The sequence below is a fragment of the Gossypium raimondii genome, chromosome 10, assembly GCF_025698545.1.
Source record: "Gossypium raimondii isolate GPD5lz chromosome 10, ASM2569854v1, whole genome shotgun sequence".
Lineage (NCBI taxonomy): Eukaryota > Viridiplantae > Streptophyta > Magnoliopsida > Malvales > Malvaceae > Gossypium > Gossypium raimondii.
Window position 1 is genome coordinate 50,237,972 of NC_068574.1, and position 12,958 is coordinate 50,250,929.

At 32.8% G+C, this 12,958-nt stretch overlaps 1 protein-coding gene across 4 annotated transcripts; it reads left to right on the forward strand.

Moving 5' to 3' along the window:
- The first annotated feature begins 2,501 nt into the window (after positions 1-2,501).
- On the forward strand, positions 2,502-8,640 carry LOC105777608 (uncharacterized). Of its 4 annotated transcripts, XR_001128348.2 has the most exons (14): positions 2,503-2,790; positions 2,896-3,060; positions 4,140-4,238; positions 4,353-4,475; positions 4,588-4,656; positions 4,729-4,825; positions 4,958-5,060; positions 5,572-5,788; positions 6,434-6,547; positions 6,796-6,927; positions 7,362-7,442; positions 7,817-7,933; positions 8,050-8,189; positions 8,336-8,640. XR_001128348.2 is itself a non-coding variant. In XM_012600953.2 (13 exons), the coding sequence occupies exons 1-13, from the start codon at positions 2,680-2,682 to the stop codon at positions 8,131-8,133; spliced, it is 1,509 nt and encodes a 502-aa protein (XP_012456407.1). In that variant the 5' UTR covers positions 2,502-2,679; the 3' UTR covers positions 8,134-8,640. The 4 variants fall into 4 exon arrangements, 3 of the variants coding, with proteins under 3 accessions (XP_012456407.1, XP_012456406.1, XP_052478606.1); XM_012600953.2 differs by having other exon boundaries at positions 2,502-2,790; positions 5,575-5,788; positions 8,050-8,640; XM_012600952.2 differs by having other exon boundaries at positions 8,050-8,640.
- The last annotated feature ends 4,318 nt before the right edge of the window (positions 8,641-12,958 follow it).

A 12,958-nucleotide genomic window follows, 5' to 3' on the forward strand; every position in this document is an offset into this window, starting at 1 on the left:
CCGCAAGCTCACCATTGCTATCAGTAAGACAAAGAATTCATGCCTATGAATGTTACCACCTAGTGTTTCAATAACAACTTGACGACTCATATCTACGATGACGATAAAAACTATTGGTTCATCTTACGACTTGGGACCATTGGCACTTATAACTTAAACATCGATTTCTTCTCGGAATTGGGCTTTAGTTTCGACTCTAGTGAAGTCCTCAATGTCATCATCACGACGTTCTAGTTCCGTGAACACATCAAATGAGGTAGGTTGAGCTTCATCTTAGACTACATTTATTAGAGATTGCCACCACCTACAAGCAAAACCAACATCTTGTTATACAACTCATGAATACCCAATATTATAGATTCCTGAGTATGGTATCAAGATATGTACTAGGAATATTCGACATTGAAGGATTCTTTGGGACTCCTAAATATAAGGAAAAGAACCCCAAAATATCTGGTATTGATGGAATTTCTAAATGATATGCTGGCACCGAGATAAACGAAATGCTTGCATAATTTAAAATTTTGTACCTAGCATCAAGAATATCTTCGACTTTCACTAACAACTCCATTGCAACATCCACACTTTCTTAGTGCCCAAACACCGTAGTATCAACAGCTTTATCATTATTGAGACCCACTACAATGTATTTACTCCCCTTCTACTAGACCTAAAAAATGTGTACTTGAAATTGGATATCCATTTGGTAGTTCCATCATGGATTTTCTTCAAAATTCTCCTTTTTGTTCTCTCTAAGGAAACATATTTCTTAAAGGTTATGTTAAAAAGAGATTCAAATTGGAATACAGTTCTATCATTAGTTGAAATCATGTTTCCATTTAAACGGTTTGTGTCATAAATCAATTCGCCATCTTCCCATTTAAAGCTATCAAATATTAAATTTCAACATTACAAATGTTAACAAAAAGGGTGTCGCTAAGAGAAAAACAACACAATAAAATTGGTGCCTATGTTGGTGGGCACTTGTCTAGGCACTAAATGAAAAAACAGAAAACACACATAACATTAGAATATGATTACACAATTCCATTTCCCTACGTCCGTAGAGCCTAGCTCAATGAGAAATATGCACTCTCTTCAACAATTACAAAGTCAACCTACTCAATCACACACACTGTGATCATTTCCCTCATTCTTGCACTTTGAAGATACAATACTCTCACCACTATGAACACCCTTTGTGGTCATAGCAAGTAAAACCACATTAACAAGTTTTACTTTAAAAACATCACTCTTACAAAAAAATATTCTCATAAGAATAGATTAAGTGCCTAATAATTAGTACATTTTCCTATACAAGTCTCTCAAATATATAAACATGATTTCAAAACTTGCTTACAATAGAAGATCTAATACAATCCCAACAAAACAGTAATCCAATCAATAGTAGTACAATATAATAATATACACGATAAATATGGACTATTGACAATTCAACATCATAATCACAATCCAATTCGAAGTCCATAATCTAAAGGATTACTTTAAGAAATTTCAATCCTAATCAATTATCAATGTACGTATTTTCTAGCAGCATGATCTTCCATAACGGGCTTGAAATTCACCAAGTAATTAGCATACCCCAAATATAAGGTTTAATAAATTGTCAACACATAAATAAAAACAGAACTTCCTTATGCCATATGTTGAACATATTCGAAAAATGTAACAACAATAACAACATAACAATTCTAACGATCGCAACAATTCTTAATAACAAATAATCTAACAAAATTAACACTTACTACAATGATAACCATATACAATAACCCAATTTTCTTATACCATACGTAAAACATATTCGACAATCGCAACAACATAATAACATGACATTGGTTATAAAAATACTTACAAATTTACTATTAACATTTGTTAAGCACAATAATAACATAATATTGACTACAAAAACTTATGACAATTTTTATAGCGATTCATGAATTATGGAAAAAAACGATTTAAGTGAGTTATAGAAACTTTGTAAGTAGTTGGAATGGTTTAAGGTTTGTATATATTCGAAAGAATTTTTGGGAGAGTTTTTTCAGAATGATTTTTTTTTGTTTGGAAAACTGTAGAATTTTTAGGAGAGGGGAAGAGGGTCAATTAACTTGAGATAAAATGAAGTCAACATCATGGGTGTTGACTTTAATGAGTCAAAAAATTGTCTGAACCCGACACTTATAGGAGTCGAGTTTTTACCCCAACTCGAATTTGTGTTTTTAACAACAAAGTACAATATTCTGGGTAAAAATCGTGTTAGAAGGACTTCGACACATATATTTTGTACATTCTATTCAACACTTGCATAAAAATTTAATATTTATTAGTGTCAAAAAAATGTATATTATGATAAATAACTTTATAAAATATCCCGTGCAAAGTGCCATGGTCGTTCACCTTACAAATTAGTCTTGTTTTAAAGAATGTGAAAATTAAGGAGCACATTTTATAATAGTAAATTATACTGAGGCAAAAAGCTAAATAATCTACACCAATGGGGCTCTGATGAAATTGTTTAATTAACGTCAAAAAACGAAGGTCTCTGCTTTGAGATCATCTGTATATGTCTCCATTGATGTTGAAATCAAGCTTCTTTCTTTGATCCAATTCTCCATTTTCAACTGAATAATCCAACCAATTTATATACACATAAATAAATAAATGATAGAATTAATTAGTCGGCGGCGTTTAGATGCATTCATCTCCATTTTCGTAACAGTGCATCCCCATGAGATCTCTGCTTTGCTCCATTCTTCTTTATGTTTCTTCTTTGTAAGTTAATAATATTAACTCATCCATAATTCATTTTAATTTTAATTAAATTGTCTTAATTTTGAATTGGGTTTTTTTGTTTGTTTGTTTTGTTTTTTCCCCCAGATTTTGAGTGCTTATTTTGTGGTGCTGCCATTGAGGGATGAAGGGGCAATTTCATTGGGATTATCTAATTTGCCTGAATTGTTTGTTGGGTCTTTAGTGTTGACTTTGATAGCTGCTCCTCTTTCTACTCTCATCTTCTCTTTGCCTAATCTTTCCAAAGTCAAGGTAAATCTCAATTCACTTCATAATTCATTTTCTTTATTGCTTTTATTCTTGGATTTTTAGAATTTTACTGAAATGTTGAAAATGGGCTGTATTTATATATAAAAGTTTAGGGATGAAGTGGAAAGTTTGGCTCTTTTGTTATTGATTTTTCTGCTCCGTTTTATTTTAGAAGTAAAATATTGAATTCGGATATATAATCTAATCATAGTTTTGAAGAACTAAGCGTGGACAGTTTAACTTTCATTGATAACAAAGTGCATAATTTTACTTTAAACAAGTATGACTGAGTTGCTGTTAATTTGTACTTGGTTTATGTAGAGACTAGAGAGTTACAACCTAGTTATGGTTCCGGTAGAGTAGAGTTCTGGGACAGATGAATTATAAAGCCTATCTCTTATTGTAGTCGATAATGCCGGTGAACAGAGTGACTGACCTGGAAATGGTTCCGAGAGTGGGGTCTTGAGAGAAGTGAATTAGAAACTTTAGCTCTCTTTGTTGTTAGTATAGGTGATAAAGTGGCTGTTGCAGAACTTAATATATTTAACAATTAGGTGCCAATTTGTTTAGCTAAACATTGGAAGGTTACTTTCTGCGATCCCTCACTTAAATGGTCTTGAAGCTGAGACCTTTAGCTTCCTTTAGGGAATACCACCATACATGTGATCCGCGGAAGGTTTTTTTGTGCGGTAATGCATGCCCTTAATCATTGAACCAAACAATAATGGAAATGATTTTGTCATCCACCTTTCGTATATGGTTGTTTAAGTCATTTTGCCATGTTGTATGGCCTCTTATTGATTTTAATATATTACTTTCAGAACATGCCAACATAGTGATACAATGTTGCATTTTATTGGCATTGTTTGGGGTTTTTCATTAGGTCAATGTATCGATGTTTTATTTAAGTTTGGGATCATTTGCCTCAGTGGTCTATGCACAACTGTCTGTTGTACTTTGTCACTTTAGCCTTTCAATATCCTTGAGAAGAAATCTGTGAGGTCCATAACCATTTCATGCCGGTAATATTCTTCATGTTTTGTTATATATTGTCCTCTAATTGATCCTTCTTGAAATTCCAGGCTTTGGTTTTCATACACAGGCTTTTTAGTGTATCACTTGTTGTGTTCTTCATTCTATGGCATACTTCATCAACGGAAACTTTACAATCCCATTCAAAGGTAATCCAAAAAGTCCACATGGTGGTGTTGTTCGCATGTTTGATCCTTGTTTGTCATCAGAAAATTGGTTCTTCATATAATTTTGTACTAACATGTGGTGCAAACTGTTTGTAGAATTCAGTTGGGATTTCCACCGAACTTAAAGTCGGTATTGGTCATGACAGCCCTATTGATGCTCAAGGTTGGGGAAACCATGGTTGGTTTTATGTTTCAGTTAGAATTGGATTGTTCCTCTGGGTATGACAACACTTGATCTATTTGTCATTAATTTTGCCTGCCAACTATTATCTAGTATTTTAAGTTTTAATAATGGAAACTTTCTGTTTCTGTTTTCTTGTTTGTATGGAAGGTTGCCTTGCTTAATCTTATCACAATATCTTCAACCTGGGCTAGAGTAATTGATGTCATGGATAGTGAGGTATTGACACTTTCCGTTTCTCTTATGAAGCTTATGATATCCTGCTTGCGCTCAATTTCTGCTTTGCTTCAGTCAGGGTCAAGATTGTTTGGTTTCATTGGTGCTGGTGCAACGCTTGGCCAGCTCTTTGGGTCTTTGTTTGCCACAGGAATGGCTTGGCTGGGTTCATGTATGTACGCCCAGTTGATTCTTTGAATGTCAGACTGTCAATATCTGGTCTTTTACTACTTCTTTTCTCTACCCTTCCCCCCTCTCTTTCTCTGTCTTTGGTTTTTTTACGGTGGGAAGTGTTCAATTGCAGATCTTCTCCTATTTGCTGCCGTTTTGATGGAACTAGCAGCACAGTCATCAAAAGGGATCAACAAGGATATAGGTTATATCCCTGAAGAGTTATTTCCTATCAGGTTAGCTAAATCCTTATGTTTGCATATCTCTTAAAGATTTTTATTTTTAATTTTTTTTTGGGGTGGGGGTGGGGATGAGGAGTTTATGGTTATTGGAATACATTGTTATATGATTTGTATGCGAGTAAGGAAAGCCCTTACATCTGTGAACTATGATGTTTATTTCCCTGAACAATTATTGGTATTCTGCCTATCATACTTCACAATTTTGGATGACATCTAGAGTTATTCACACCAACCTAATGAGATTGAGGTCACCAAATAATGTCTTAGCTTGATATGTCTACTCATACAATTTCACGGGGTAGCAGGCGTCTGATTGATGGATGCCATGTTAGATGTTAAAAGAAGCAGTACATCATATAAAGTGACTACTTCATCAATCTCAGCTTGTCTGTAAAATATGGATGCTAGATGCTTCTGTTTTACCTTCGGAAGTTTCTGGCTAACCTGCATGCATGTTTTGAGGATTGAACCTTGTACTTTCTAACTTTGTTGTGATTTCTTTTAGAAGAGCTGACTCGGATCAACAAAAAGATGAAGATGATGATGAGCAGACTGTATCAGCTCTCAAAGTTTCTTCTCCTAAACTAACTACCTCTTCAGTGAAGCCTGAACTTTGGGCTATCTTAGATGGACTGCGACTTGTATTGTCATCGACCTATTTGCTGCACGTGTCATTGTTCCTCTGGTTGAGTGCAGTTGTTTCCTCTTTCTTCTACTTTCAGGTAAAAATGCTATCTTGATGCACAGATATAGCTTGAATTTGCTAACCATGCATGCTAAATACTGCTACTAAGCTTTGGCATGCATATTCTGGGGCTCTTTTTCTATTGATAATTATGATTGGTACAAGGTACAGTATCTAGTAGTTTGTAAAATTAAGTGTCTCTTGTAAGAGAAAAAATAAAATCCATATGGAACTTGATATTATAGATCATTGATGGATCTAGGATTGCCTCAACAAAGTCAATTGTAAAACTAAAATGTCATTTATGAGCTTTTGTAGGGATTGTATGCATAATCAAGTTCATAGGGAAGAATTATTGAATAGTAAAAGCACGATTTCCTCCTATATTTATCTCTAAGATTCTAAGGTACTTGTGCGCTCTTTGTCTGTGTTGATCATGTTTCACAAGGTTAGGGCTTCAAATCAGAGAGTTCTGTTGCCATAGTTTAAATTTTAAGGGAGCTTTTAGTTTTTGCCTTTTTATTTTGTGCTTGAGGTTGCATCTAAGTATACGCTAAAAGAAGTCCATAGTGTTTAATTTGTTCTGTCAGGGCTTTTCAGTTTAGTGTTATCTGTTCGATAATATGTTTGGCCATGGTACAATTTTCTAATCTCTTTTACATACTTAATTACTCATTTGCAGAAAGTTAATGTAATTGCCATGACAGTTGCAAGCTCGGTTGGCAGAAGAAGATTGTTTGGCCAGATCAATAGCTTTATTGCTGTTTTTATCCTCGCTGGACAACTTACCTTAACAGTATGCTATACCTATGATGAGTTTTTGCAATTATTTTGAACTAACATCTACTCATAACAATAAAGAAAATGAAGTATTTTCTTGGTACTCATTTGTTTTTTCCAGGTCTTGACGCTATCTATTTTGATTCTGGTGTAATTTTTTCTTTCACATCTATCATCCTATGGGGTCTAGATCATCTCTGGCTATGCCCTGTCATCTATTTATTATCCTAGCTTTTACCATTATTATGTCTTCGCTTATTACAGGGGCATATTCTTACTGTTGCGGGGGTTACTATAGCTCTATGTTGCACTCCATTTGTTTCCTTCTCTAATCTGGTTGCTGTTGCCATATGGCCAACTTGGATGGTAATTGCCATTTCTGAGACCCTAAGAAAGGTTTGCCAACATTGACTTTCTTTTCATGTATTCTGTTTTTTTTCTATCTTATCATATTTACATGAAATCTGTTTTGCCACTGTCATTAGTTATGCTATATTTCAGATCACATATTATAGATTTATAATTCTCAAAGCAAACTGGGATAGGTTAGGAAGAGGAAGATTATCAATTGTCTTTTGTGGCAGTAAAACTATTGCTCCAACCCTTCATTTTTCTTGAAGTACTTATGTTCTACATTTGTGTCCAACATATTTTCAGACACGGGTACAGAGATATGACCCTCCAAGTATCCTCCAAATGCAATAAAAAAATTAGAAAAAAAAAAGAACATAACGGTGTTGGACACATACTCGTATCCAACATTCACACCTGAGTATGAGTAACATAACAGTAAAGTACATATAACTGTTTGCCTTTTTATTACCATGCAGGTGGTCAATTATGTTGTAACCAAACCTGGAAGAGAACTCCTATTTACTGTTGTTTCTGAGGATGAGAAATACAAAGCTAAAGTACGTAAATTTCATCATTGTGTTCTTTAAGTTTCTCCCTCAATTCTTTTGAGGGAATTTGGAAGTTCTATTTTGTAGTGGAAATTTCAGATATGCGGTATATGTCAATCTTATGTTTGTGTTTGACTTCCTTTTTACTTTAGTGAGCCTCTCATGTTTCATTGAAGCACCTCAAGTATTCTCCCAGTCCATGCACAAATAGTTTTTATTTTCAAAATATGGCTTAAAAGATGTCATACCAAAATTGCATCCAATGCTTTGTAGATTTTCTATCCAAAAAAAAAAACCCGTTTCTTAGGATGTTATGAAGTGAACTAGTCTCTGAAATGCTAAAAGCACCTAATCATGGTTTGCCTGAAAACATAATGCTGCAGATATGCATAGATGTAATTGTCCAGCGACTCGGGGATGCTGCAGCAGCTGCCATATACAAACTACTTTTCAGCATTTTCAAAGGGCGGATATCCACAGTTTCTCTCTATGCACTCCCTGTATGTCTTCATAAATTTCCATCTGCCAGTCTTGTATTTATACATTTAACTTACCTTATCTGTATGTCTTTCTGTAACAAAGCTGACGGAGGTTTTCTTTTACTTTTTATTTTCAGGTTTGTTTACTTTGGCTTGTCACAGCATTTTATTTAGGACGGCATCAAACACGATTAGCAAGGCTCCAAGTTGGATCTTCTTGAAAATTTTCTGAAAGATGATTATGTCTACCTTTTTTCGGGAATCAAAGAATGAACAGGTCAAGATCCTTCACATTTATTAAAATGTTTGCGAGATGTAACATGCTCGGTATGCTGCTTTGGTCAAAGCGTTAGCAGAAGAGTAGTGCTATTGCGACTTTGTCTGCTTACAAGTTTCCGACCGTTTTGGCTTCTTTGTTTGCAGTAAGAGGTTGCTAATTTGCCATTCTTGTGCACAATGCGGCTAACCTATAACCACAGTGGTTTCTTCGTTCATTCAGTAGTAACCTTTCCTAGTTGTAGTAAACTTTCATGGCTCGAACAATTACCGGCTTCATTGTAGGACGAGGTTCCAGCATCATTAGTTATTTTTTCGAGACAAAGAAAAATACATGTAGAACTTGTAGTTAGTGTTGAAGTTGCCATATATTGTACAGTGTCCCCTTGCATTTGAAATGCAGTTGTTGGATGATTTTCATCTTCTAATTAACATGATATTGAAACTAGCAATTCATCTTGTACTTTCCACTGTGATGTTATCTGGAAAGCGCTCTATTACTCAAGTTTTACAAGGTCAGGAGTATTCGACTTCGTATTGCTGCCTTATTCCGGCTAAAACCACCCGCAACTTTACAATGTATAAATAGAATCTCCAAAATCAGTATAAACATTGAAAAGAAGTTATATATATTCTTGAAAGCAATGATGGCCGATATCAGGAACTTGAGCACAGCTATGTATTCTTAGAAATGGCCCTTGCCAATGAAGAAACATATCTCTATACCTATATCTGAATAGGTAAGTACTTGAAACAAAATAGAGTCTGAGAATGTGTCCCCACACCTATACTGCGATTTCTTTTATTTTTCATAAAGTATTTATCATATATATGATTCTCCAAAATATATTATAAAGTAATGGGACACGCTCAAAACACAAGAAATATGTGCTGAATCGTCTCCCTCTAGCAATTGTGGGCTCATTTCGGGTAGCAGCACAAAATCAAAGTTCCACAAATGGTAGGTCTTTGCTTACAAACTACAAATATCAATGTCCTATCAACTTAAAAACAAATTTAAAGAATTTATGCAATCAACTTAACGGAGACGACTGCATGTCTTTATCTTTGGCCTAATCACACTGATCATGGATAATTCCCACTCTGAATCAGGACACCAACATGTGTCCAAGTCTAAGATGTTTTTTTACATATAACAGCTGATATTTTGGATACGTATACAAGTGTTTAATAGGGATAAATTTTAATTTTTTTAATGCATTTAGAGTTAAAAGATTATTTCTTTAAATTTATATTCAAATATATATGGGATACAACATACCAGCTTAAATATAACATTTTTTAAACGATAATAACAGTGTGGTTCTGGTGTTGTGTTTTGATGTGAGATCAACACATCAGAGTCAAGAATATGTTCTTTTACCAAACAATTTTTTTATTTTTGGGCTCAAAAGCAAAATAAGAATGGTTAATCATATGAGAAACAGAATATTAATCCATGGTTTTCAAGCTAATTAAATGGAGAATTTTTAAAGCTTGAAACAAGAGCCAATCTTTGCTTTCATTCCCCACGCTACATCATTATGTGGTACTTCGTACACCACATTACGAATCTTTTTCTAAATATATCAAACATAATTCCATAATCAATATGTATGATTAGTCCAAACTTTTACTCAGAATAACTTGAATTTTGAAAAGTTTCATATAGTTACTTAATTTAATTCATACAATTATTTTTAAAAAAATGAATTTAATAAATGATTGTATAAACAAAGTGTTATGATACAGACAAAAGTAGCATTGGTAACAAGAAAGTGTAAATTCTTTGTAATATAGTAAGTTAATGACATTCCTTTGGTTTAGTTAGAAACCCCACTAATCAAGCACAAAAGGGACAGATGTGTGGTGTTAGCCAATTTATCTTTCATTTCCCACTTCAAATTGCCTACCTTCTCTTTCCCCTTTGAAATTTGGTCTAAACCCTCAAAAAAGATGATGGGTAGGGGAGCGGGCACAACCTGATTTTGATGACACCTAATTGATCAGACATTAATTCTTATGCTTTAATTTGTTCTAAGAATCTGTTTCTTTTATTGGCCAATGCTTAAGTTGTCTAAACATTATCCCACCACTACCCATTACCAAAGCTATTGTCCTTAATTAGGAAGATATCTCTTGATTGGATTGCCATTAACTCAACAAAGTATACATTTTAGAAGTGGCAATGGAACTTTCAGGTTAATTTTGTGTTGGGTTTATTTATTATATAATTATATTTTATGTTTGTTTAAGTTTAATCGATCTGAAATATGAGTTTTAAATTTATTTTAATTTGTCCATATTTTAAGGACTAAACCTAAACTCGTTTTAAGTATGCACATATTAATTTTATAATTTTTTTTATAAAAATCTTAGTTTTTAATTTCATTTAATAGTTTAATATGTTTTTTTTCTTTTATTAAAATTTCAAGTAAAGAAAATTTTAACATATATCTTTTAATATTTAAATTATAGTATTACTATATATTTTTTGGTAGAAATAAAAACTAAGAATTACAGAATAAGAAGAACAAAACTCTTAGCCGCTCAGACCATTCTTAAACAGCATACAATCCTCATCTAAAATTCCCCAAGTGATCGTGAGGGATCCTAAAAAATCTTCAGTTTGCTGCAATCACCTAGAGCAGTCCTAGTCATGTGATTTGCTGCTCTGTTGTGCTATCTTCTTACATGTCTTAGGCGCATGCTGGAGAGTTGGTGAATTAATCGCAGCTTTACAAAGTTGTTGTCCGCTGCACAACCATTTCGAATAGACTCTATAAGAAGAGCATTATCACTTTCGGCCTCAACTTGGGGAAACCCTTTGTCCCATGCGAGAGTGAGCCACTCGTATAACGCCCTTACCTCCACTTGCAAAACAGGCGCAGCCCCTTTAGTCTTTGCAAAGCCTGCAATCCTGTCTTCGCCTGGTCCATGAATTGCATCCTTTACTATCTCTCTACCTAAGTCAACCAATAAAAGGGGCATTTATATTAACCTTGACCCATCCTGGTGGCTGCCAAAAAATCTGCAAATGACTGCTACAAGCAATCAATTCTTGTTCGCGTGTAGGAATAAAATGTACTTAAGAAATTAATGAATGTTTCAAGCGTATATAAATGTCATTTTCTTAAAAATTTTATTCATCCCTACCTATATTTTGCTCTCAAAATTCATTTTCTCTCCATATTTTTTAACATCCCGGTGATAGAAAAAGGCAATGTTCGTTCGTTGATCGCTGCAGAGCTGTTACTATTTTGATCATAATGTTATTATATCCTGGAAAACATTCGACCAACGTTTCTTCAACCGTAAGGTGATAGAAAAAAGCTCATAATGTTATTATATCCTGGAAAACATTCGACCAACGTTTCTTCAACCGTAAGGTGATAGAAAAAAGCAATGTTCGTTCGTTGATCGCTGCAGAGGTGTTACTACTTTGATCATAGTGCTGTTATATCCTGGGAGACATTCGACCAACATTTCTTCAACCGTAAGAGCGACCGAATCTGTCTTAAGGAAACTGTATTAAACAGACCTCAACGTTTAGTAAATCTCTATTCTTCCTTTCAATTTCAACTTTTTGTTACGGTTTTTATTGGTGTACGTATTTGAAAATTTAATATAAATTATTCTATTTATATTTTATTTTATATATAAATATGTGCTTATTTATATTTAAATATTTTGTTCGCTAACGTGTTTTATCCAACAATCTTAAGATAGAATCTATTATTTTGCAATTCTCTAATCTGAGACGAATGAGACACCAAGACAAAAAGAAAAAAAAATTGAAAATAAATAAAAATTGTTTCGGGATTAATTCCGCCATTCAACCGATTTTATTCTTTATTTTGTTTTTATTTTCAAACAAATATTAAAACTAAAAAATATATGTTTCAAGATTTATTCCGTTGTTCAACGGATTTTATTCAATTTTGATTTTATTTAAAAATGATTATTAAAATTAAAATAAAATCTGTTTCGAGATTTATTCCCGCCGTTCAACGGATTTCATTACATTCTGATTTTTTTGCAAAAACAAGAAATTCAAATTAAATAAAATCTATTTCGAGATTTATTCCTGCCGTTTAACAAGATTTTATTCGATTTGATTTTGTTTCCAAATTAGAATTAAAATTAAATAAAATCTATTTGGATTTATTCTCATGATTTAACAAGATTTTATTCGATATTGTTTTGTTTCCAAACAAAGACTTAATCAAATAAAATCATTTGGGATTTATTCCGTCATTTAACATATTTTATTAAATCCCAAATGTAATTATTTGATTAAGTCTTTGTTTGGAAACAAAACAATATCGAATAAAATCTTGTTAAACGGTGGAATAAATTTGAAACAAATTTTATTTAATTTAATTATAATTTGGAAACAAAATAAAATCGAATAAAATCTTGTTAAACAACGAGAATAAAATCAAAATGTAATATAATTCATTGAACGGTAGGAATAAATCCCGAAACAAATTTTATTTAACTTTAATTTCTTGTTTGGAAATAAAATAAAATAAAAAAGAATAAAATACGTTGAGCAGCGAGAATAAATCCGAAACATATTTTATTTTAATTTTAATACTGTTTTGGAAATAAAATCAAAATTAGAATAAAATTCATTGAACAACGGAATAAATTTGAAATAAATTTTATTTAATTTTAATATTTGTTTAGAAATAAAAACAATATAAAGAATAGAATCATTGAGCAATGAGAATTAATCCCGAAACATATTTTATTTATTTTCAAAAT